The sequence below is a fragment of the Glycine max genome, chromosome 15 (genome assembly GCF_000004515.6).
Source record: "Glycine max cultivar Williams 82 chromosome 15, Glycine_max_v4.0, whole genome shotgun sequence".
Lineage (NCBI taxonomy): Eukaryota > Viridiplantae > Streptophyta > Magnoliopsida > Fabales > Fabaceae > Glycine > Glycine max.
In genome coordinates this window covers 7328021-7352359 of record NC_038251.2, presented here as the reverse complement: position 1 = coordinate 7352359, position 24339 = coordinate 7328021, and the positions used below count along the sequence as shown (strand labels likewise).

The 24339-nt window shown below is 30.8% G+C and overlaps 3 protein-coding genes across 3 annotated transcripts; 2 read left to right on the top strand and 1 right to left on the bottom strand.

Annotated features, from left to right (window-relative positions):
• The first annotated feature begins 7430 nt into the window (after nt 1-7430).
• LOC100811356 (potassium channel KAT1) lies at nt 7431-11844 on the top strand. Its single transcript, XM_006597465.4, has 11 exons — nt 7431-8178; nt 8274-8489; nt 8574-8726; nt 8831-8888; nt 8993-9310; nt 9674-9913; nt 10066-10164; nt 10269-10301; nt 10390-10575; nt 10701-11415; nt 11612-11844. Exons 1-11 carry the CDS (start codon nt 7997-7999, stop codon nt 11743-11745), a joined length of 2334 nt encoding a protein of 777 aa, XP_006597528.1. The 5' UTR covers nt 7431-7996; the 3' UTR covers nt 11746-11844.
• On the bottom strand, nt 11804-15570 carry LOC100806551 (mannosyl-oligosaccharide 1,2-alpha-mannosidase MNS3). Its single transcript, XM_003546037.5, has 6 exons — nt 15294-15570; nt 14119-15083; nt 13646-13907; nt 12951-13148; nt 12585-12733; nt 11804-12420 (listed from the first exon to the last, which is right to left on the bottom strand). The coding sequence occupies exons 1-6, from the start codon at nt 15369-15371 to the stop codon at nt 12171-12173; spliced, it is 1902 nt and encodes a 633-aa protein (XP_003546085.1). The 5' UTR covers nt 15372-15570; the 3' UTR covers nt 11804-12170.
• Nucleotides 15571-19128: 3558 nt separating this feature from the next.
• Nucleotides 19129-20149, top strand: LOC102662043 (uncharacterized). Its single transcript, XM_006597464.4, has one exon. The coding sequence runs from the start codon at nt 19313-19315 to the stop codon at nt 19772-19774; it is 462 nt and encodes a 153-aa protein (XP_006597527.1). The 5' UTR covers nt 19129-19312; the 3' UTR covers nt 19775-20149.
• The last annotated feature ends 4190 nt before the right edge of the window (nt 20150-24339 follow it).

Sequence of the window (24339 nt, the reverse complement as noted above, 5' to 3'; positions counted from 1 at the left end):
GAGAAACGGATGTTCTTTTTTTTTTTTTAATAAGTTATTCAATGTTGAATGAAAAATCATATTTGTGAATCGCATATGTGGTTAGAAAGAAAGGTCCTATTAAAAAAGTCAATAATATAATAATCCAAACTTGTTATAATTTTCAAAATAATTATTTATAAACAAACTTGTTATACATGTATGGAATTTGTAAATTTGTATTTCGGTTTTATATGTAATATTTTCATCTTTCAATTTGAAATGGTTGTAAAAGTGGAAGGTGTGACAAAATAAAGGAATAGTAATTTTATTATTCTTGGACCGAAGGAATCTTTTGTTTTTTCCTTCATCTTTCTCTGTAAAAAGAGTTTCAGAATTCAGTTGTAACACACAAAATTATCTTACTTCAATTAAGAAAGAACTAAAATGATTTAATGAAAATCGTGACAAAGCATGTCTCTTTTCTGTTTCAGGCATAAAATAGATGAAATAAATTTTAAAATAAATTCATCCTTTAAAATTATATCACATTTTAGATATGATGAAATAGGAAATATTGACATGTATTTTGTAATTAATCCTTTTGTATTTGAAAAGTATTTTTTAAAAATTTAATTAAGAATATATTGATATCTAATATTTACTTTGTACTCATTTAAGATAAGAATAGATTATACAAATAAAAATTTAATTAGAATATAAAAAATCAAGTAGTATATAATAAAAAATTATTTTGTAATATAAAAATAAATTATACTTGATATTTTTTTGTTACAAAGAGCTTTATTAGGAAAGGCTCACCTTAAATACAGGGAAGACTACCAACTTCAACAAAATGATGCTTTAGAATTAAACTCAAGTTCTTAATTAATTAATAGGAATGAAGAGACATCTTAGTTATACTCTATTTATCTGGAACTTTTTCATCAACATTATCTATATGATTGGTTCAAATTTATTATTATTAAAAATCTTGAATTTTGATGGATCACACTTTTTATTTAATAACTCTTTTTCTATATATATATATATTTAGAAGTAGTACTCATCACCTAATAAATTTTAATAAATTTGAATCAATCATAAAAAATACTGTTAAAAAAACAGTGCCACTAGTATTTTTCATTGAGTGAAAAGCCGACCAAGCAAGTCACACACATGTATAAAAAAACACATGGTATAATAAATAAAAATAGGTCGTGTGATGTGTTGAGAAAAGGAAAATAAATTAAGAGAGATTCTTACTTTTAAGAGTAGGAAAATAAAAATTGAATATACTAGTATAGACAGCTTCTTAGTTGTTATTTTATTAAGTTGTCATAGTTTAATTAGAGATCATAAAAGAGAATATATAAATTTTAATTAATTTATACAACCTTATAATTGATTAGAGATGTTCGTAAATTAAATTTTTTTAAAATAGATATATAAATTCATTATATATATAATTAATATCATCAATGCATCAAACATGAATCTAAGAGATAATTCATCATAATAAATTAATATAAGTTGAAACAAAATTCATCAAAATATATATTCAAGTTTCAACTTATAAATAATTCAAAATTATACTAAATGATTTGTTTTAAGAACACAAAAAATATCATCAAATGCAACATTAATTGATTAATTAACATTGGATTGTTGCCGTTTAACATATGATCTCAAGTTTACGAATTTCGACATGAAATTGCATTAAATACTCAAAAAAGCTTTATTAGTTATAATTATCTTACTCAGTTGGAGGATAGTTTTTTTTTTTTTTTTTCATTTCAGTGGATCGATACATGTGACTTTGTACCAAGAAAAGACATGATTTTTTTAAACGACGTGGCATGCTGTATTGCGGCGATATGATCAGAGTACGTACACACGTATATATCGTCACACGTATATATCCAGAGATGCGAAATTTTCCATTCTCCAGAAAAGTGACACAAAATGCATAGTGATCATATCATTTGCCGTGAAAACCTAAATGCAAGATGGTGATCTGGAAGTTCACAATATTTTGATGGAAATCGCTTAATTGGGCATTAGTGTGTAATTAATTAAACAAGATCACTTGATTATAGGAGTGTTCACAAATCGATCCAATATAATGTGGACAAAAAAATTCAATTTAAAAAATAAAAAATCAAATGAATAAAAAAATTAAAAAATCAAAATTTTTTATTGGATTAAATTTAATTTTAGAAACGGATTCAAAAAAAGCTTATACATATGCATATATTTTATTCATAAATTTATAATATTACTCAATTCTATTTTTATTTCTTAAATATTCATAAACTTAATTATATCTATTAATGAAAAGTATATTTAACTAAAGATATTTTTCCTAATTATTTGAATTAAAATACTTAAATATTCTATTATTGGTTATATAACGACACATAAAAAAATTGATATTTTAAATTATTTTTATTATATATCTTATTTTTTATTTAATATTTAAAAAAAAAGAAGAAGTTAAAAGTAGGATTAAAATAAAATAAAAAAATCGATCTACTTTCAACTGTTTTAAATTAGATTGAATCGGATTAAATATTTAAATTAAAATTGATTAAATGATAAATTAAAAAAATTAAAATGATTGAATTAAATAATTTTTCTCTTTAAAATCGATTCAATCCATTGCAGGAACACGGTTGATGTTTCCTTACTTGATGGTGATGGCCAAATCCTGCAAAATATTGGGGATATATCCTTGATGAATTATGAACACCCTTTTACAGGACCATCGACCTTGTCTTGTTTGCAGTTTGCCTGTGGCCTTTCAATAGCCATAAGACAAATATTCTCTTTTTCTTGGTAGGTTCTATTTTTTTAGGTGGCATTAATTAGTATTCAGCATTGGATCATAATTAGAAGTGGTGTTCCAGAGTGTTGTTTTGTGTAATTTTAGAATAGGAAAGTACAGAATGTCTTCCTCCATTCTCCAAATTATACCTTTACATTTTAACCAAATAAAATATGTAATTTAGTCTTCCAAAAACATATGATATGGCACGTTAAAGATTTTAAATATCAATTTATTTATTAAATATTTAAAATAGACAAGAATTTTGTTTTGATATATTTATGGACATCAATTTAGTCACATGATTTATGTTTAAGGACCATATTGATGTCTAAAGCATTTAAATTTTAAAAGACTAACTCAATATCACATCTACCTTTTAAAAAAATATATAATTTAAATATTTATTTCTATTTACTATTCGGTCAATTCTTAACTTTCTTGGATAGTCAATATTTCGATGCCAATTGGATGCCTCGAGTTATCAGCAAATTGCAGAAGGTGCAGTTTTGTAAATTAACGAGTTATATTGGTTGAAGTATCTTGTCATGGTATTCAACTATTTGTTATATATATAATGAAAAATTAAAGGTCAGGATCTCTTTAGTTTTTCTCAAAAATCTGCAGAGAATCTTGATCCTTTTCAATGGCATCAGGAAGCACCAAGTGTTGTAACATAAAGCTATCAAACAAGTCATGCAGGTGTATTGTGTTTTTTTTTTTCAGAGAAATGTTAAACGATCAATGAACTAATCATGTGGATTTGCTGGGGAATCAAATAGGGAGTCCCTTTATGCATAGCTAGAGAGCAAAATAGTGAGCCCCATTTGATACCCGAAGCCAACAGAAACACGCAAGAGTGAGCCCCAATTGATACTAAAGGCAAATGCTTATTTAAGAATGGGATTTGGATCCTATCCTGCTATAAAGAAAGGCATAAAATAACTTCTACGCGTTTCCCTATCATTTGTTTGCACGAGTCCTTTAAGTCTTTCGTTATTTCTGTCTTTCTCTTTCTATTTTTTCTAAAAACAAGTATTATCATATGTTCCAGTGGTTCAAAGTCTCACTTTTGAGTGTGAGGTCAATGGTTATTTATACACTTTTTTTTTTATTGAGATGTCTTTTGTTAAAGATAAAATTATGATAGTCTACCGAATATCTAAATGGATCTTAACGATGCCAGGAAACTTGAGACTGGAACATCATATTTTCAAAGAAAAAGAGATTCTACAAATCTATCTTTTCCACTGGGTGAAAAGAAGTTGTTTATGCTCTATGCATGTTTCAAAATCAGTTGAGGACTCTTGAATATTCATGAAATTGATTAAAAAATGGTTTGACTTCATTACCAATAATACAAACCCAACGAACAGGAACTTGATGTGTACCTCTTTTTTTCTTCTTCATTTTTTCTTCCTCAAGTTTCCTTTTCACATAATTTATGCCCCAACGGCACTGCACTTTTGTTGCTCTAGTTAATGGAGAAGCTAAACCACATTTTTTGACCAATACAATTCAATATGCTAGAGAGTTGGTGAGAAATTTTAAAGCTTACTATATATATGTGGGGATTAGAGATTTTTCCAATGCATTTTCAACATCCTTGGAACTTTTTGCAGGGTGTATTTTCATCAGGATCATGATTCATGGTGCAACCTAACAGAACTAAACCATACTCAAGAGTTCTACACAGTAATCCCTTAACCAACAAGATTTGGGATGATTCGTATTGCTAATCAAAGGAACCCTGAAAAACATTTTTAATTCGTATTGCCAACATTGGCATCCTTATACCCTGTATTTGTGTACCTGGAGAACATGCCTCCCACGAGAGGTGGGGATTCTCTACAGGCTATAGGCGCCACCATAACAAATAAACAGTTTGCTACAACCCCATTTCCATGCTTGCATAATTGCATTAATGATTAAAAATAATACTTATCTACCATTACTTGCATACTGTGGTTGTTTTATAAATGTTGGAGAGAAAGAAGGGAGAGATAAGATTGGTCTAGTGGTGAAGGAAGAAGGAAAGAGGAGAGGAATCACGGATTTGAATTTTTCTTCAAACAAAACCTAAACAATATTAACAACTAACATTTGTCTATAAAAAAAATTAGAGTTAATTATTGGTGGAGATCTCCACCTGTTTTACTTCTCCTATTCCTAACAATAACATCATTGGTTGTTCACTTTGCTAAAAACCAAATTGCATACAACGCATTCTTTCTTGTTCCATGTGCAGAAAATCCAAATTATGATATATAATTTGTGCAAATGCTTTCTTCCAAGACTTTATCGTGGGTTTGGATGTGGAAATTGAATCAAGTAATTTATTTTTTAAAAGAAATTGAAATGCTATGTGATAAATTTCTCAGTTTGGACAAAACATTTAGAAAGTATTTAAAATTCAAACATTTTAATGGAATATTTTAGTTAACTTAAAACACAAAAATTCAAATTCCCTCACAAAGAAAAAAATTTAAAATTCTCTCTCCATAACAGCGCTCACTCGAAGTGGGAGTGGCTGGTGCTGCGCGTGTCCATGAGGCTCAACGAACACGCCCACAACACCCAGATGGAGCCGTCGCCACGCAAATTTGGTGGTGCCGCTCCACCAGAGAATCCTCATCTTCTTCTCCGTTTGAGAAATAAAAACACTTCATTATTATTATCAGAACAACATTCCACACAGTAAATTACAACTCAATATTTCATTGTTTCAGACAGACAAAGAAAGGAAATTAGTATGAACAAGAATATGCATAAAAATAGTATGCTTTTTCTCCCCTTTTTATTTCGGTTTGGTTTTATTCTTCACCTCTACCATCATTAAATTTTATACTTAATTTATTAGATCTATTAGATTAAATTAAATTGGTCAATTTGATGACATAAAAAAACTGTAAATATTAATATTATTTATATGAAAAAACTGACAAAATAATCAATGCAGTGTAATAGAAATACTTTAAAAGAGTAAAGTGGAACTGTTTATCAAATTGAAATAAACAAAAAAAGAGATATGAATATATTTTAATATAATATAAATATATAAATTTGATTCCAGTAATAAAATATGGATTTCTCGAAAATGATACGTTTTTGGTAAGCAAATGATGCGTTATTATTGACCCCTTTTTTTATCATTGAGAAAATATTATTGATCCTTTAGCTGTAATGGAATAAAATTTTATAGGATTTCAATTATTTTATTGGCATCAATGTTGATGATATATGATTTTAGGTCTTGATATGGATTGAAGTATTTGCTTCTCTCACGAACAATGAAATTAATATCATTCAAATTTTGTACGAAATAATTATTCTTAAATTACATAATTATTTAATTTTAATATGTTTTTAAAATTATTGCGAGATTAGGTAATTAATTTTTTTTAACAAGAATAAGAAATTACATATCATTTCATCTTTTAATTTTAGAGTATTGTTTAATCCAAGTTTTTTTATGTTACTACAAGAATATTGTGTAAGATTCAAAATTGTTTAACATTAAAATTATTTTGATTATTTAATTATTAAATATTAAAAAAATTATTATTATTAAATTTATTTTAAATATTTAACTATTTAAAAAATGACTCATTTATTTTCATTCAATATTGAAATTTTAATTTTTAAATAAATATTTAAAAATAAAAAATTGAATTTCATTGAAATTAAATTATTTTATCCAAATAAAAAAAATTAAAATATCTCATCCAAACAAAATATTTACAAAGTAAAAAGAATTTAACTCAAGATAATCAAAATGGTGTGTATTTGAATTTTTAAAAAAAATTTAAATCCTTCATGGTTAGAGGTTTTACCATACCAGCAAAAGTTCTATTTGGCTTGCCATTTTAAAGTTGTTCTCTTTTGGCACATCCTTCGTACAACAGCAAGTGGTTTAGTCACCGCCCCGTCCATTATGTGTTGGGGAAGATTCTTGTAAGATATTCATACGGGACCAGTACTCAGATAATGATCCTCTCTCATGCTAATTTAACCAGGGATAGTTCTCAACACATTTATATTGCTTTGGAATTTCTCCATTCAAAAGCCAGAAGTTTTTTGTGCTCAATTCCATTCCATCTAATATTTCAAAACGTCACACAAACTACAGTCATTTTTGTTGCCTTGCAATGGAGACATCCTACCTAGTGGCTTAAAGACAAGAATGAATGAATGGAGAGAATATAAAGAAAAAATCCTGACAATATACATTGATCTTAACCTCAAATTTCCAAAATACTTATCAACGTACTTAGCTAACAATATAAAATCCACATGCTGCAGATTAGCATCACCTAATTATCATATATGGGCCACAAGGCCCCTTAATCAAAGGTGAAAGGTCGGTAGTAAGCTACTGCATTTCAATGTCGGCCAATCCAAAACTACAAACAAAAAGAAAGGAGATGAATTAGCACATGAAGGAATTGTGATAATCAGCAACATTAATTGGTAATTGAGATTTTCTGTTAGTGGGTTTTGGACAAGTATTAGTGTGTTACACCCCCCTAGAAAAAAGCCTAACTGGCCCACGTGTCATATTTACATAGAATCCCCACTCATTCTACTCTCTGTCTGGTCTGTCCTTTGAAATGTAAACTAAACACTAACCAATTCCAATATGTTTCATCCTGAATATATTCCTCTAAAGAAAAAAAGGATATATTTTTATTATATTATTTCCAACCCCTATATGTAGTGATGGAGCTACCACCACATCGACCAAACCCAACCCCACGGCCACCAATAGCACCACCATATATGCAGCAAGAAATACCATATGCACCTTATTGGTATCCCCTAGTAGTACAAAATTGTCTGCAACTGCATTTCACAAAGTCTATACTCTCTTGTCTGCCACTTGCCGGGCTCTATCATTCATCCGCCACTCTTCTTCCATTTTGTCAATCTTATTTGTTGAGACAAGATGAAGGATTTTTCCAACAAGTTTTTACTACAACCTTGTATATCTTCTATTTGGCATTAGTTGCATAAGCTTCCTGATTATCCCTTTATCATAGGCTACATAAGGAAAAAGTAAGGAAGAAAAAACAAAAATAAAAGTGGTCTAAACCCGGTGCATCCAAGTCAACAACCTGACTATAAATATGGCCAATTCCTGAGGATTCAATTCAACCCCATGAACACATAACTACCTCTACTGTAGCCTTGAGGATTCAAATTCAAGCACACATGTCGGTTTCTTGTGCTAAAAACTTCTTCCAGAGGTTCTGGCAAGATGAATTCCAAACGGGAAATATTCCCCATGGAAGCTTTTTGGCCAATGATGATCTCCTTCCATCTCTTGGAGCTAGATTAAACCAGGAAACTAGACTTAGAAGATACATAATCTCCCCTTTCAATCCTCGCTATAGGTGATGTGATGAACCTTTACATGTAGTCACAACAAGATACATAACTCTTATGAATATTTTTTGTGCCTGCATCTTCTCATGTACTTTTATTACAGGGCTTGGGAGTTGGTACTGGTTGTTCTAGTCATATACTCAGCTTGGATTTGCCCATTTGAGTTTGCCTTTCTTCCTTACAAGGAAGATGCTCTATTCATCGTAGACAACATTGTCAATGGCTTCTTTGTCATTGACATAGTGTTGACATTCTTTGTTGCATACCCTGATCGACATTCTTATCTTCTTGTTGATGATCCAAAGAAGATTGCAATCAGGTGAATGTCCATAAACTCTTCTTCAAAACTAAGATGATGCTACAACAACTCTGCTTACTTCACATAGCTCAACCAAACTTGCAGGTACATATCTACCTGGTTTGGTTTTGATGTCTGCTCAACAATACCATTTCAATCCTTCAGCTTCCTCTTTAATAATAGCAGTGAGCTTGGCTTCAAAGTTTTTAACATGTTTCGATTATGGCGGTTGAGACGAGTCAGTGCTCTGTTTGCAAGGTTTACCATCATGTCATATTCAACTTTATGGTTATGGTTTTCATCATAGGCTTCTAATTACAATAATATGACAGTGCTCACTAGCTCCTTTGTTTTGCTTTCAGACTTGAAAAGGACATTCGCTTCAATTATTTTTGGACTAGGTGCACAAAGCTCATTGCTGTAAGCCACTAGAGTTCAAATCATATATTTGCTTTGTTATTCTTCCTGTAATAATCTCAAGGTACTTTGTAGAACTGAATTGCCACTTTTCATAAAAATTTCAGGTGACCTTGTTCGCGGTGCACTGTGCGGGATGCTTTAACTATCTCATTGCAGATAGGTATCCAGATTCTAAAAGAACATGGATTGGTGCAGTGTACCCAAATTTCAAAGAAGAAAATCTTTGGGACAGATATGTCACTGCAATATACTGGTCCATTGTCACTCTTACTACCACAGGCTATGGGGATTTACATGCTGAGAACACGAGAGAGATGCTGTTTGATATAGCTTACATGCTGTTCAACTTGGGTTTAACATCATACATCATTGGAAACATGACTAACCTTGTAGTCCACTGGACCAGCCGTACCAGAAATTTTGTATGTACTCTCAAACTTGAGTTTTTTTCTATTCTGCTACTGCTCAATTTGTCAGTGCCAATTATTATACATGTGTTAGACTAAACTGAACTCTGTTTCTCATTTAATAATACTCTTCAAAGTCACTATCCAAGACAGTGTTCAAAAGGCTACTTTTAAATATTCTGTAGGCCCCACATTTTGGTATTATATTTGAAACAGAAAATCTTGCATAATTTTCCTGTTAGTTTCATGGTATGTTGCACTTCAGCAATAACTAATCATTTCCTTTCCAATAAAATTATAAAAAAAAAAAACTCATTCAGATAAGAGGAATTTTATTTCTTCTCTCTAATGAAGAGGGGATTGGTTTTGGTGCCACAGAGGGACACAGTCAAAGCAGCTTCTGAATTTGCTTCAAGAAATCATTTGCCCCATCGCATTCAGGATCAAATGTTGTCACATATATGTTTAAGGTTCAAAACAGAAGGACTGAAGCAGCAAGAAACATTGAATGATCTTCCAAAGGCAATTCGTTCAAGCATTGCACACCATCTGTTTTTTCCTGTCGTGCAAAAGGTCTACCTTTTCCAAGGAGTCTCACATGATTTCCTTTTCCAACTGGTAATACTAATACCCCGCATGCCTTGTTTGTTTTTATTAATATTATGGTGACATTTTTTTGTTCCTTCTGTGTTCTTCTTCTTTGGCCAAGAGCAAAGAACTAATGTTGCAAGATATCTCAATATCTGACCCAAATAACCCTGTAATAATAGGTTTCAGATATGGAAGCTGAGTATTTCCCACCTAAGGAAGATGTGATGCTGCAAAACGAGTCATCTACAGAACTTTATGTGCTGGTTTCAGGGGCAGTGGTGAGTTAGCTTAAATCATGAATGATCTAGTTAGTAGCCATTAATTAATCTTGGAGAATGCATATTGACACAAAAAAATCTTTTCAAATGGTGTTTTGTTGCAGGATCTGGTTCGCTACATGGATGGGCATGATCATGTAAAAATATTCAACTCATGGTGTTTTTGTTTATGTTCATAATATGAAATAACTGAATATAACTTTCTGTCTACATTAAACAATTCAGGTTCACGGGAAGGCAGTTGCAGTAGATGCATTTGGAGAGATTGGAGTTTTATATCATATACCACAGCCTTTCACAGTTCGGACCACAGAACTTTCTCAGATTTTAAGAATCAACAAAACATCCTTAATGAATGTCTTACACGCAAATCCAGGAGACGCACAAATTACAATGGATAACCTTTTAATGGTAATTAGGATATTGAAGGCCTCTAAACTCAAAACATGGGGAATATATAGTATAAGTTTCATTTATTGAATATCCCCCCTCAACAATAACAGGTTCCTAAACCACATGTTATCTTGTATTGACAGAGATTAAAGGGGCTTGAAGGTTTTGGCTTTGAATATCCATGCACAGATTCTGGACGGCTTACACATGAAGTGCTTCAAGGAGGTAACACGAGAGGAAACTTTTCTCACGAGTGTACTAATAATTCACCTGAGCATTCATTAATGCATGAAGGAGAGTGCTTAGATATTAGGAACTCGGAGACCAGTTTGCGTAAAGTGACTAATGATGATCATTTAGTCCCTAAACATAACGTGATCCTTGAGCATGTTAGAAGAGATCCTCATGCCCCTGCACACAAAGGGAATCTAGACATTGTTGAAATTCTGCTTGGAAGAGATGCACATCCTAACCCAAATTCCATAGGGTGGACACAAAAAGCTCGAGTAAAACAGCCGAAAAACAAGAGCATTTGTGACCAAAAAATGAGTTGTGAAAACGAGAAGTTAGATGAATATAGAATAGAGATAGCGGAGCCAGAAATCCTTGACCTTGACAGAAATGGCTCCACCAGAAACACAAGGCAAGATGGTATTAGATCTATCAAGTTCCCATTAGAGAAAATAAATACAAACTCCAATTCAAGAAATTCTAACTGTCCAAGTGATAGAGAATCGGCAAGGCTCACCAAGAAGAGAGTAACAATCCACTTGCTACAAAGCAGGAGTACCTCACGGGGTCAGCATGGAAAATTAATAATCCTGCCTGATTCATTACAAGAGCTGCTCAAAATTGCCGGTAAGCTTTGCCCTCGGGTAAAAAAAAAACTATGATATATGAACCTATATAACAGCAATAATAGTTTCACATACACAGAGGATCAACTTTATGTATAGGGATGCTGCAAAAAACAGATGCAGTATTCTGAACACACTAAGAGTATAACTTTTTACTGCTTTTACTTTCTCCTAACCATAAACTTGCAAAACTGCAGATGACAAATTTGGTGGCTTCAACCCTATAAAAGTAATTAATACAGAGAATGCAGAGATAGATGACATAAATGTCATCCGGGATGGAGATCATCTCTTTCTTCTGTGCAGCGGTGATGAAGATTTGAGTTCATGATGTTACCAACATAGATAGCATCTTTAGGAATGTAATGATAATTGTGTAATCAACCAAATCACAAAAATGCTAAGCATCCATAAGCATATTGGAAAATCATACAATTCGATTACAAAAGCTGCTCTTTGTCCATGACTTGAAACAAAATTTTACAATCTCATTTAGATAGGGTCAGTTATAAATCCAAGAAAATGAGTCATAATCATTTGACGGTCTCTTAAATGTGTTTGCTGATGTGTTGCATGATTCGAACAATATTTCACAGTTTTTATTATCACTGAGAACCCAGCTAATCAATTCCTTTACAACCAGAAGTACTCTTGGTCAGTGTAAGAGAGACTGACTTCAAAGAAGCATCTCTGTGAGACCAGGGTGACAGGGTCTGTATTTTTAATAACTGTGTTGAATGCCTTTGATGAATATACTCATTTCTTCAAATTGATTGGTATAGGATGTGCTTCTGTGTTAAAAACAAATTTATCCAAAGGAATAAGAGAGCTGTCCGCGAAAAGCAAGTAAAAATACTTAAGTGTTTCTCCTAGAAAGAAAGTCTCCATTTTGTCTCTTCTATGAGGAGGAACAATAGTTACATCGTCCAGAGAACAATATCCACCAGTATCAACCTTTGTGTGCTTTTCAAAAGCTTCAAAGATTTGCCAACCCCATTCACGATATCTGTAAGACAAAATATTCATATCTGATTATTTCAAAGAAAAAAAAGATTTTTAAAAAAAGAACAGGAAAAACAAAATTAAGCTTGTTTTCACTGTTTCTTACACATGGCCAGAAGCAATAGAAATATAAACTAATTTTATACATAAGAAAGGGAGAAAGCATACTTTGGATCTTCTGTGATACGGTACAAAACAAACAATGACTCCACAGTCTCAGGTCTCAAAAGATTGTGACGGTCAGCAGGTTTTATAATGATGTCATTAACAAATTCCGAGCTCTTATTTCCTCCATCATGACCTTGTTCAGAAAATTCCTGGGTATGAAAAGCATAAAATTAGAGGCTAGATGTCATGTCTCTATTCTTGCTATGTAGAAATGCAGTAGAAAAACAAAGGCTTCCCATAAGCAGAATCATACAACAGAAATGGGAGGACATTAGTAGATAATGAGATGCATTGCTGCATTTTTTATTTTTTTTTGTGATCTTTTATCAATTGATGAAATCCAAAATGCCATAAAAATCCACTAACCTCAGTATGAAAGTAAGCAATTTCAGGAGCAAGACCAGTTGAAGTTACTGCATACATTTCAAAGCATGTTTTAGTCAGATCTTCTGCTAGCTTCAAATTTTCTAGGTCTTCAAAGTTAAGCATATTGTTTTTCATTGCCTGTTTCTTTGTAAGGCCTTTAGTGGCACCAATTGCAAGTGTACCAGGTAGGAAACACACCTGAAAGGGCAGCATCAAATTTTACATCAATGTTAGTAGATACATGTCAACATTTACCAGACACCTCTTACTTATGATCAAAGCACATAACTTGAATTTTCACAAGATAAAAAATGAGAGCAGAATAAATAAGCAAATAACAGAAAAGATACTTTCTACTAAACTGAACTTCTATTTGATGTTTTTTATGATCAGAGTCCAATTCACAGTTGAAGGAAATCTGTTAAAAATTTTGAATTCCACAGGCAATATAAAATTTGAATTTCATTTTTCACATACATCAAATACAAATAAATAATGTCTGATAACAAACCAATCCAGTAATCCACGGTTCAGTATTGTCAGACATTGTATGCAAGTGCAGCATATTATATATGGCACAATAACTGGATCAATTCTTTTGCACTATTTCTACTTAATGATATTCTCAAGCAACTACTGTAGCACAAAATATTTGTATGCAATGCCAAACTTGAAAATTAGAAAGTACTGCATACCAGGTGATCCATTTTTGGGCTGAAATTACTGTTAGATCCATAAGGCAATTCTCCGACAAAAACTAGTCCATTTGGAATTGATTTCCGAACAAGAAGATGTCTAACACCATTCATTGCTTCATTATACATTTCATATAGGTATGATGTATTACTATTGCTACTTGCTCCACTCTGAAGCCATACTTTGATTAAGTACTCATAGTAACTGTCCCCACGAGATCCCAGTCTAATATTTTCTCCACTAAACTCACCAGAATGAGGGCTGCATTTAGTTATTAGAGATATCTAAATGTCAGTAGAAAATGATGAGAAAAGAAAAAAAGACACAAGCCTAAAGGTGATAAAAAAAAAACAATTGGGGTGGGTGATCAAAGAAGTAATTGAATAAAAACAAATCAAAAGATTTATCAAGAATTACTCCAAGTGAAGATTAATATCCAAATACACTGATCAAATTATATTCAGTTTAATACCTAATGTAGATAGGAACTAGTCCTTCAATCTTTGGAAGAGTCTTCATGTGCTCCATGACTTTCATTGCTTCCAAACTATATTTCTGATCACCAGATATCTGACTGAGATAATTAAACTCAAGCTGTAAAGTGGAAACTTCCGATGTGCTACTCAGTCCTCCGGGAGCTGGATGGGCTGACTTTTCATGCAGAATAACATCACTAAACGGAATAGCAGTTGGACTGGCCGTAAAAGCAGATAGCAGACGGTCAGCCAAATCCTTAGCAGTTTCTAGATAAACTGCTGGTTTAGGTCCTGCATGAGTTAAGTTCGTTCCTTTCTCCCCACCACTTAGATGGTACGCACTTAAAAGCCCACCCAAAACCCGTATCGTGGTTTCAAATAAATTCACTTGACCCTTTTTACTAATTCTCTCAGAAAGGTGTTCTTCAACCCAGGATCCAGCTTCAGCCACAACCTCATCAAGACCCATGATCATAGCCGTGTCGAGAGCATCCACCACCGTAGCACCCAACCCTCCTAATCCATCAATTCCATGCTGGCTGAGCGGCATAAGTTCATCGTAACCCATGGCAAATTTCTTGTATCCAGACCAAGCATGAACGAAAGCTTCCTTGACTTTCTTTTGCCTAGCAATCCACATTGACCTAACAACATCCGGATTCCCCGATACATGGTCATTTCCATTACCACTTCCCTTTTCATCCGGCGATAATCTAGGAGGAAGCCTCGGCGGCCGTCTCCAGAACCTCTTTATTTTGCCAGCACCATTAACAATGCTGCTATTTGCGTAACTGTTTCTATTCACAATTGCTTCATCATCAGAAACTACACCGCCTGAACTCGTATGTGCCAGCATAAGATAAGCAACACCAAAGATCAATATCAAAAACAGAAACTTCCCTGTACTACAGCTACCACAATCACGCCTTAGGTTACTGGTGAGTAAGTTCTGAGTAGCAACCTGGAAAACAAACACATAGCAAACAACTAAACATCAAATGTTCATCACAAATTCACATAGATAAAAACTGCAAGGAATATGAGGTGAAACAAATGGGAAGATGATAGAGAATTGCAATCAGGATTCGAGGAATAGATGCAGATAAGGAAGGTAGGTATTGGGCAAAACGAAGACTTTTGGATCTTAATTGAAAAGCAAAGGAATGAATACCTTGAAGAAAGAACGGGGGCGAAACTTGGCGTTGTCGTAGTCAACATCTTTGGTGGAGTAGGGCAGAGACTTGGACATGGTGTTGTGTTGGATCCGATCAGCAATTCTAATTCCTAATTGAAACAAAGAGACAATTTAGCTGGGAATTCGATTGCGTAGGATACTAGGCTTATGTAGCATCATCTCATGCGACCAGAGACAGATTTCTCCGCTGTGGGAAGAGGGATCAATGGTTGCATCTCCTATAATTTTCTTTCTTTCTTCTAACGCATCCACTAATGACTATTACGTTTTAATTAGATTAAATTAGTTTTTTTAGTTCTTTAAATTTATTTTATTTTATCTTTTCGTCTAATTTATAAAAGATCATATTTTATGACAGTTTAAAACTGTTAAAAAAATTTAAATCATTGTAAAATATATATTATTCAAGAGCATAAATTGATTTTAAAAATCATAGAATTAAATTAAAATCAAAATAAACTAAAAAACTAAATTAAATCAATTTTAAAAATTAAAATAATAAATTAAACTAAAAAAAATTAAAAAACTAAATTGAAATTAAATAATAAATTACAGCACAAGAAACTAATTTAACATTTTAATTATGGGCAAGTATATTCTTATTTTCTTGTAGTAGTTGTTACAAATCTTCTTCGTTAAAAAAAATTGTTACAAATCTTTAATATTTTATTAGGATATACTAAATACTTAAAAGGAAGAATTTCTTTTGCAGCGAATTTTTTTTTATAAAATAATTTAGAATTAGAAAATATATTCAACTCTTTTTTTTCTTTAATAGGATTTAATATTATAATTAATTATTTACCTAAAAACTTTATTGTTTTTTTAGTCATATCAGATCTCTTAGGATAGAAGTCCGGTTGATTCTGCAATACCTTACGGGGTGACGCTGAATTCGCGTCTAATTGGTTAATGTATCAAATTAAATTTTAAAATGCGATAATTATTACTTAATAAATAAAGTGTATTGTAACAGACTATGGAGATAAATAAACTTAAACGTGTGACTAGTTGTCATATCATGTGTTGACAAAATGATCGTTCCCATTGGCAATACTTCTCCTACCTACATGGCATTGACAGCAATACACGTACTCCGTTAGCTAGGAAAAAAATAGAGTGAATTAAAAAAACCAAGTGAGGGAAGAAAAGAGAAATAAAAACAATATGGTAGAATTTTTTGTTATTTAGTTTAAAAGAAATAGAAGGAAAATATAAGATTGTTTGATTCGGATTAAAATAAAATAGATTACAAATAAAAAAATAATGGTTTAATCATGTCACACTCAATTCATTCAATCAATTAAATACATAGTGCAGGGATTAAAACATAAGTTTGTATACACTTAATTGATTATAATAGGCATATAATTGATTATAGCATTAGCTCACTTGAGGATAAGAGAAATTTAGAGTCATTTTTGTTACTATTCTAGTATTGCAGTAGTCTTTTAATTGATTGTACAGTTTGAAAATCCTTGCATGACACTTACGATCCTCTTAAATTGAACTTGAAGATATTTGAATTCAATGTAGATCTGCCACATTAACTTAAAGAGATTTGAATTCAATGCAGATTTGAACCCACACAATACATTTTATACTTTTAAGACATTAATTAAATATATTTACTTTCTTATTTAATATTTTCTTTACAAAGTAATATGAAAAATATTTTGTTACCTTTTATTTAATTAATAGGAAAGATATGAATCCAACTTTTACACTAATAAAATGGAAAAGAAAAGAAAAAGTTCATTTTATCTTATCTACTAAAAGTTTGAAAACTAACATGGCACATTCTCAACACTAGACAGACATATCAACATTCATACATGATCTTACGGTTTTGTAGAAACCTGTATTCTTGGTGAACAGTCGCCCGGAACACCCCATTTGATACTTAATTTGCAAGCAAATTTGTAACTTGATTTTCTTCTCGAAAGGATATGATCACAACTAACAATTTGATCTTGTACAACAGTGCCTGTAATATTAATATTATTAAGAGTACATTACACTAACTATTTAAAAAGTTTTATGAAATTACACAAATTAACTTTGTCTTTAACATTTATTTACAGTCTTCCTTATAGGAAGAATACAATGCATGTAATGTTTTTTAAACAATTAAAGGGAATTAGTGTAATATATATTATAGATTTTTAAAAAATGAAGGTTAATGCAGAAGTAGATAAAAGCATAAGAAGTTTGTGTACTTTGACAATATTTTTGAAGTAGTTAATGTAATTTACTTTATTAGTAGAGCGTGAAACAATAGTGAGTCCTACTACTACAACCATCGTTTAACATTTGGATTGCCATAGTGGAATCTAACTCCACATATAATCAATTTTATTGTGACAAAATTATGTTTGAAAAGTAATATTTTTTTTTCTTATCAGTGAGAAAGATACAAAAGAGATTAAGATCTAACAAGAGAGTGCAATTGTGGAGGGCTACCACCAAACAAACTGAGTTGTTCTCGAAGATCCATTCTTTGCTAACCAGTATGTGCATTGGTTACCTTCTCTTAGGATGTGCTGAAATAAGAGTTGCCATTGTTGGCTATCAAAAGCCTTGATTTTATTAATTAAGAATCATTGCATAAGCATGCCAAGGAAGGTAGCCATCAATAATGAGTAGATCGTGAGCCATCAAAGAATCAGTTTCACATATATTACATTCCCAAACTCAGTCATCGCAAGTAACCTGCAACCCACTATAGATTACCATAAGCTCAGCATGCATATTAGTAGTAAATTAAAGTCACATTTACCACCAAAGTCCGAGCTAGAGCCATTCCCCACAAGAGTTGGTTATGATACCACCGAAGCGAGATATGCCAGGATTATACTGAGACTGCTGCTACTATCCACATTGAGTTTTATAACATCACCAATAGGAGGATTCCAAGTTACCAATCTAGCTTTGAGGGTTTGGGATGAACCGCATAATGCTCCATAGTAAGAACTTGATACATTAAATGAATCTAGTTGAGGATATGAACCACAAACACCATATTATATCTTCAAAAATATCTACATTCCGGTCCTTTTCAAAAATCTCTACGTAAATATTATATATATATATATATATATATATATATTATAATTTATTTTATGATTTCTATTTGGCTAAATTAAAATTCCTACAAAATTAAAAAGAAAAATATTTGGATCGTGAACAAAAAATAAAGCATGAAATTATAATTATAAGTTGAATTCCAATTTTAATGAGAGTGGTGATAAAACAAATACTAAGGAAGCATTTAACTAATTCTATTAATATAATATTTATATAAATATACTTTATGTAATTTATTGAGTAAACTACAGTCACACCTTATGCTCGATGAATCACTTCCGATGCCCTTCAATTAACTGTATGATTCTTAACGGCATTACAAGAGATGTAAAATAATAGAGAGGTACGGGACACAATTTGTATAAAAAGAAAAAGAAAAACTATTTAGGATAATTAAGTACTCTTTTCCTCCCATATATTTGTGATTTATTTTCCTATTAAATTTGCTCTATTACTTTGAATGAGGTAGTAATAGAAATTAATATAATATTAATTGATCATCTTCAGTGTAATTAATTAAAAAAATTACAAAATAAATTGAATCAAGAGTTTAGAAAGATCAAGTATCACTTTATAACCTCCAGTCACTTATCTTAATTGAATAAGAATCCAATACATGTTATGTTATGAAAAAGTATAGATAGGACAGCAATATGTTACATATAACCCACAAATTGATCCCATCTTTCAACAAGTCTTAAACTTTGACATAGGGAGTGAAGAATTGATCGATCTCCACTCTCCTTTTTCTCCCTTTATTATTATCGTCTCAAAAGCCTCAACCACCCATTGGAATTCCCGTTAATCTTCAATCTCGGCGCTCTCACATCCATAATTCATTCATTCCCTGCTTTACGTAATATGCACTACAAAACTCACTAGCCTCTTCTTTCTCAACACTTTTTCTCATGGGAAATCTCAGTCAAAGCTTCAAATGCATGTGCACAATAACACTGTTCACTCTCTTCCTCATTTCTTACACTGCTTCTTCTTCCTCTTCTTCCTCCACCCAAGAGAACCAACTCCAACCCCAAAACCCTTCTTCTTCTTCTTCAACCACCAACCCTATCCACTACCACCAAGTTTTCTACCTCAAGAACACAGACTCCAGTACCTCTTTGAGCAAACAAGAACAACGCTTCAAGAAGAGAAGAATAAAGAGAAACAGCAAGAACATGATGATGATGAAGCACAGAAAGAAGATGGTCAAGAACCTACAACAGACACGAGACTCATCACGAGCTTTCTCCGTTATGCTCCCAAAGGGTTTTGTCCCTCCTTCTGGTTCCTCACCTTGCCACAATGATCAACCCAATTCGGTTTCATCCTTCCGCTGCCATTTCAGTACCACTACTTCACAACAACCTTGATGAGTTTGCAACATTTAAAGGTTCATTTCCCACACATTATAACAGCCGTCACTTCTTCACTATTTTTATAAAGATATATGTATAATTATAGCATCATCATACACGTGGAGCATTCAGATTAGAAAGATGAGGAAAGGGCTACAATATATTGATCATTGCTTTTGATCCCTTATTTCTTGCATTGCATCACTTTCTCCATGACTATAATTACTCACTGTTTTCGTTTTTTCTTGCCTTATGTTCATGTTGTCACATATAAAAAGACAATAAACCTTCACAAAATGTATAGTGTAATAAATCAGTGAAGCTTATTAGCTTTTGGTTCTTATAATTTTCATTGCTACAGTATGTAATAGGGATTGTTTTACAGTATATTTTCCCGTTCTTGGTTTTGGCTTCTTTTTCTAGTTTAATTTTTTTACGGTGTAAAAATTGAACCAATTAAGACTCGTATAGTAAAGTAGGTATGCCTTTTAATATAATTATTGTAAAAGTAAAAAAAAATTATTGTTTATATGATTATTGTGATAGTGATTTAATCGTTACAATATATTTTTTGTTTCTGTTGATTATTTTTTTAGTTTAATTTCTACCGTGTAAAACTTTAATTAATAAAAAGTTATGATAAGTATAACTTTTAAGATAATTATGTAAAAAAAATTATTATAAAAACCAATTATTTACCGGTGTTAATTACTTTAATAGTAATTTCATCGTTACAAAATATTTTTCATTTTTTTATAGTGCAAAAAAGTTCAATCAATAAGAAATTATAAAAAAAAAAAAGTCAATAACTTATCACTCCTGATAAGTTCAACAAATTGTGATTAAATAATTAGCCGTAAAATCTATTAATGAATAGACTATTTTCTCTCTCTTTTTCATATATTAGATTTGTCCAATTGAAATAACTTCTAAGGCGTGCGAGCTCATCATTCAGTTAAAGACTAGATATGTCTGTTATCATTGAAGTATACACTATGTTTCTTTCTTCCAATAAATGAATTTCATATACTATAGAAGAATTTTTGGTCGAATTCGAATTTTGGAAAAATCTGCGGTAAGTGCACGAGAGAGAAGGAGAATGAGAGAAAGGCAAGTGAATTTGCATCGTTGGGGAAAGCAAAAGTACTATGTCTTATGTCTGAATCCCCTTCCTTCAAGTTTCGTGGCGTTTACTTTGTTCTTGCATCCAATTAATGTATTATGCATTGTAGGGACGGCTCTCTAGACGATGTGCCACTCAAGTCGGATCCATGTCACAATAATAAATATATGAAAATTTTGATTATCTTTCCAAGTAACAAAACATTTCGGCAGCATCAAAGAGTCAAGATAAAAAGCTGTCTCCTTTCAATTGTGACTACTAAACTAAAGTGATTAATAATTTATAATGTGTTATGTATGATACTTTTTTTTTATGAAACTAAAGGTACTTGCATCCCAAAAACAAAGTAAACAACTAACAAAGAAAAAACAACAAAAGAGGGCAGCACATCAAAAGCTAATGCCACCAATAGTAACAAATGAAGTGTGTGAAGATAATATGAAGAGAAAATGAATTTATCGCAGTAATGTTTTAAATTGTGATTACAATTACGGCTATAATAATTAATTAACTGCTAAAATCTTTAATTAGTACTGCAATAAATGACCGTTTATGCGACTGTAATTGCAGTCACAACAAAAAAAAAAAGGATATATTGCGGCCGTGGCAAATTAAGACCCTAGATGGTAATTTAAAACCATGATAAATTAATGCTAATCTTTCTTTACTAGTATGTATTGCATTTACTTTTTTCTTTTATTGAACGGTAACCATGGTCAATATAGAGTGGGTCCTAATCTTATTTTTGGAGCCATCGAATGTATTTTTGTTTGATATGATTCGAATTATCGTCGTTTGCATATTAATTCGTCTTATTCTAAAAAAATTACAATCATATTAATCAAGAAATAGCTTCTAATAGTGTTTTAAGTACACAAACTAAACACCAATAAATGTTTGGATCAACAAGTATATAATTATTTCAACTTAATTAATGATCAAGTTTAAGTATTAAATATGTAGTTAGATTAAATATTTGGAAGAAAATTTTTATATCTCATTGCATTTATATTTAACTTGAGTAAAATTGTCTTTCATACAAAAAATATGTGTGTGTGATTTTATAAATAAAAAATATGAAAACCAAACCTAGGCATGTTTAAGTGTTAACATTTTCTGCCTAAAAAAAGTATTAACATTTTCTTTTTTACATAAGTGTTATTTGACAAAGTTAATTTTGAGTTGTTTTTATTTTATAAACAGAGTTTGCAAAACATTGGTCTTACTTTTGTAAATATTTGGTTTAAAAAAAAAACAAAATATAAGTGTGTCCACATATTTTTGAGGTTAAACAAACATATCATAAAATTAAGTTTACTCCCCAAATTAAATTTGGAGCACCATATATAAATTAACAAGATCTTTTTTTGACAACGTAAACAGGAATTCAAGTATACCCTTATTTGTTAACCAAGCATGTCATAAATTTATTCCTATACTATATTAGAATATTTTTTTATCATATATTAGAATTTAAATTTGGAGAATATGACCTGACTCTTTTAATTTTATATTCTGAATATTATCTTCCTTCTCTTATTTAGAGATACATTTCATACATTTCTCCCACAACTTTATCTTACTATATTCTTTTATATATCTTTATTTCTATATTAAATTTCAACATTTTTAAATATATCAATAATTAAAAATATTTTTAAATCATAATTTAAATTATTTGTTATTAAAATAAAATAAACTTATATATTCAAAATATTAATTTATTATAATTTTAGTTATAATATTGTTTATTTACTTAACATTCTAAAATACAAGTTTTTACCATTTGGCACGCTAACTTAACGCGAAGGATTAATTATGTTTTACAAGAATTGAACCGAGGGGGTTGAAGGACGCGACTGTTTAATGCCACTTATTATCATTTACATAAAGTTAGAGACAGCATAAATAAAAGTTAAGTTGATTAGTCATTGATGTGAGGAAACCAAGCCTTTGATTAAACAATTACCTTTATATGGTTTAAAGCTGCTTCCCGAATAGTATGGGACCTTATGTTTGAAATTTACTTTAGATGAAAAGACGATAAATTATATACTTATTTTTATAAAATTAAATAAATTAAATTACAAAATATTATTTTAATTGATAGTTTTTTTAATAGTAATAAAATATAAAGTGTTGATATTTAAATTTTCAATTTTTTAAAATGAAATTTGATCAAAATATAGAAAATTATTATAACAATAATTTACGAATGTTTTACAGCTATCTTTTCCACAGAAGATATTACGCTTTATATCTCTTATTATTTTGTATATAATAATTTTGTGTCTGGCTCTTTTTTATGTGGGCACGCATATATTTTAGCATATTCATTTCTAATAATCTCACTTTTTTACTTGTATTTATTAAATTCAATGTTGACTGCCATAAAATATAGATAGTTGTATAATAAATATGTTGAAAATTTTATATCAATTAGTGATATACAGTGAAATTAAAATATATAAGTTGAATGAAATTCTTATTTTACAAATTAATTTTGAAGGGTTAAATTTATTCTAATAATTGTTGTTAGGCTATTGGACCATCTATTATTGAATTGTTATTGATCAAATCATTTATAAATGTTCAATCTTATAAATTTCATATTTGGAATGTCTAATTCTCGACATCAAAATATGTGTTAATGATCTCACATTAATTAATGATATGATCAAATTAATATATATAATTGAGGGACAATATGCATATGATATGACATTCCTAATTTTTACTTTCAAATTAACTTATTTTTCTTTTATTTCTTGCTATAATTTCAATTAATTTATATACATTGTCCTACTCATACTCAAGGAAAAAAACCTTTGATTACAATGTGCCTCCAAAGCTGAATTTTAGAGTTAAAATTTTCTCTTAATTTCTCGACCAGAACTTTATAATCTTCAAAAGTAATGATTTTAAGGATAATTTTTTGTACATCTCTAGTAAGCACATGTAAGACTAGATTAAACAACAAAATTCTTAAGGAAGAGCTTTTATGTAAATATATCTTCATAGAAAAGTTCTTTTTTCTCACCTCTAGGAGTTCTTTTTTTTTTTTTTTTTGGAGTTTGATAATTGTTATTCATATTTAGTTTGTATACTTAAATTATATAGCAATCATTTAATTTCTTCTCTCTTAATGCTTATTTTGACTTTAAAAGATAAAAATTTAATTTCTCTTGAGTTTTTATGCTAGTAATGCTAAAGTGGGTAATTTACAATGTTTTGTGTCATTTTTTGTAGAATTTTGATACATCAAGAGAGGATTGGAAGATGTTAAAGAATTGGATAAGCATGTTCAACGCGTTCAACACTAGAAGCCAAGTAGGAAGCTAGTTGTATCGTGTATGGGCGCTAAACGCATGTTTGGAGGTTTAACGTGTGATCACTTAAACCAATCCTACTTTGCATGTGTGTTTAGCGCGCACATGCAGGCTTCGCATACAATGTT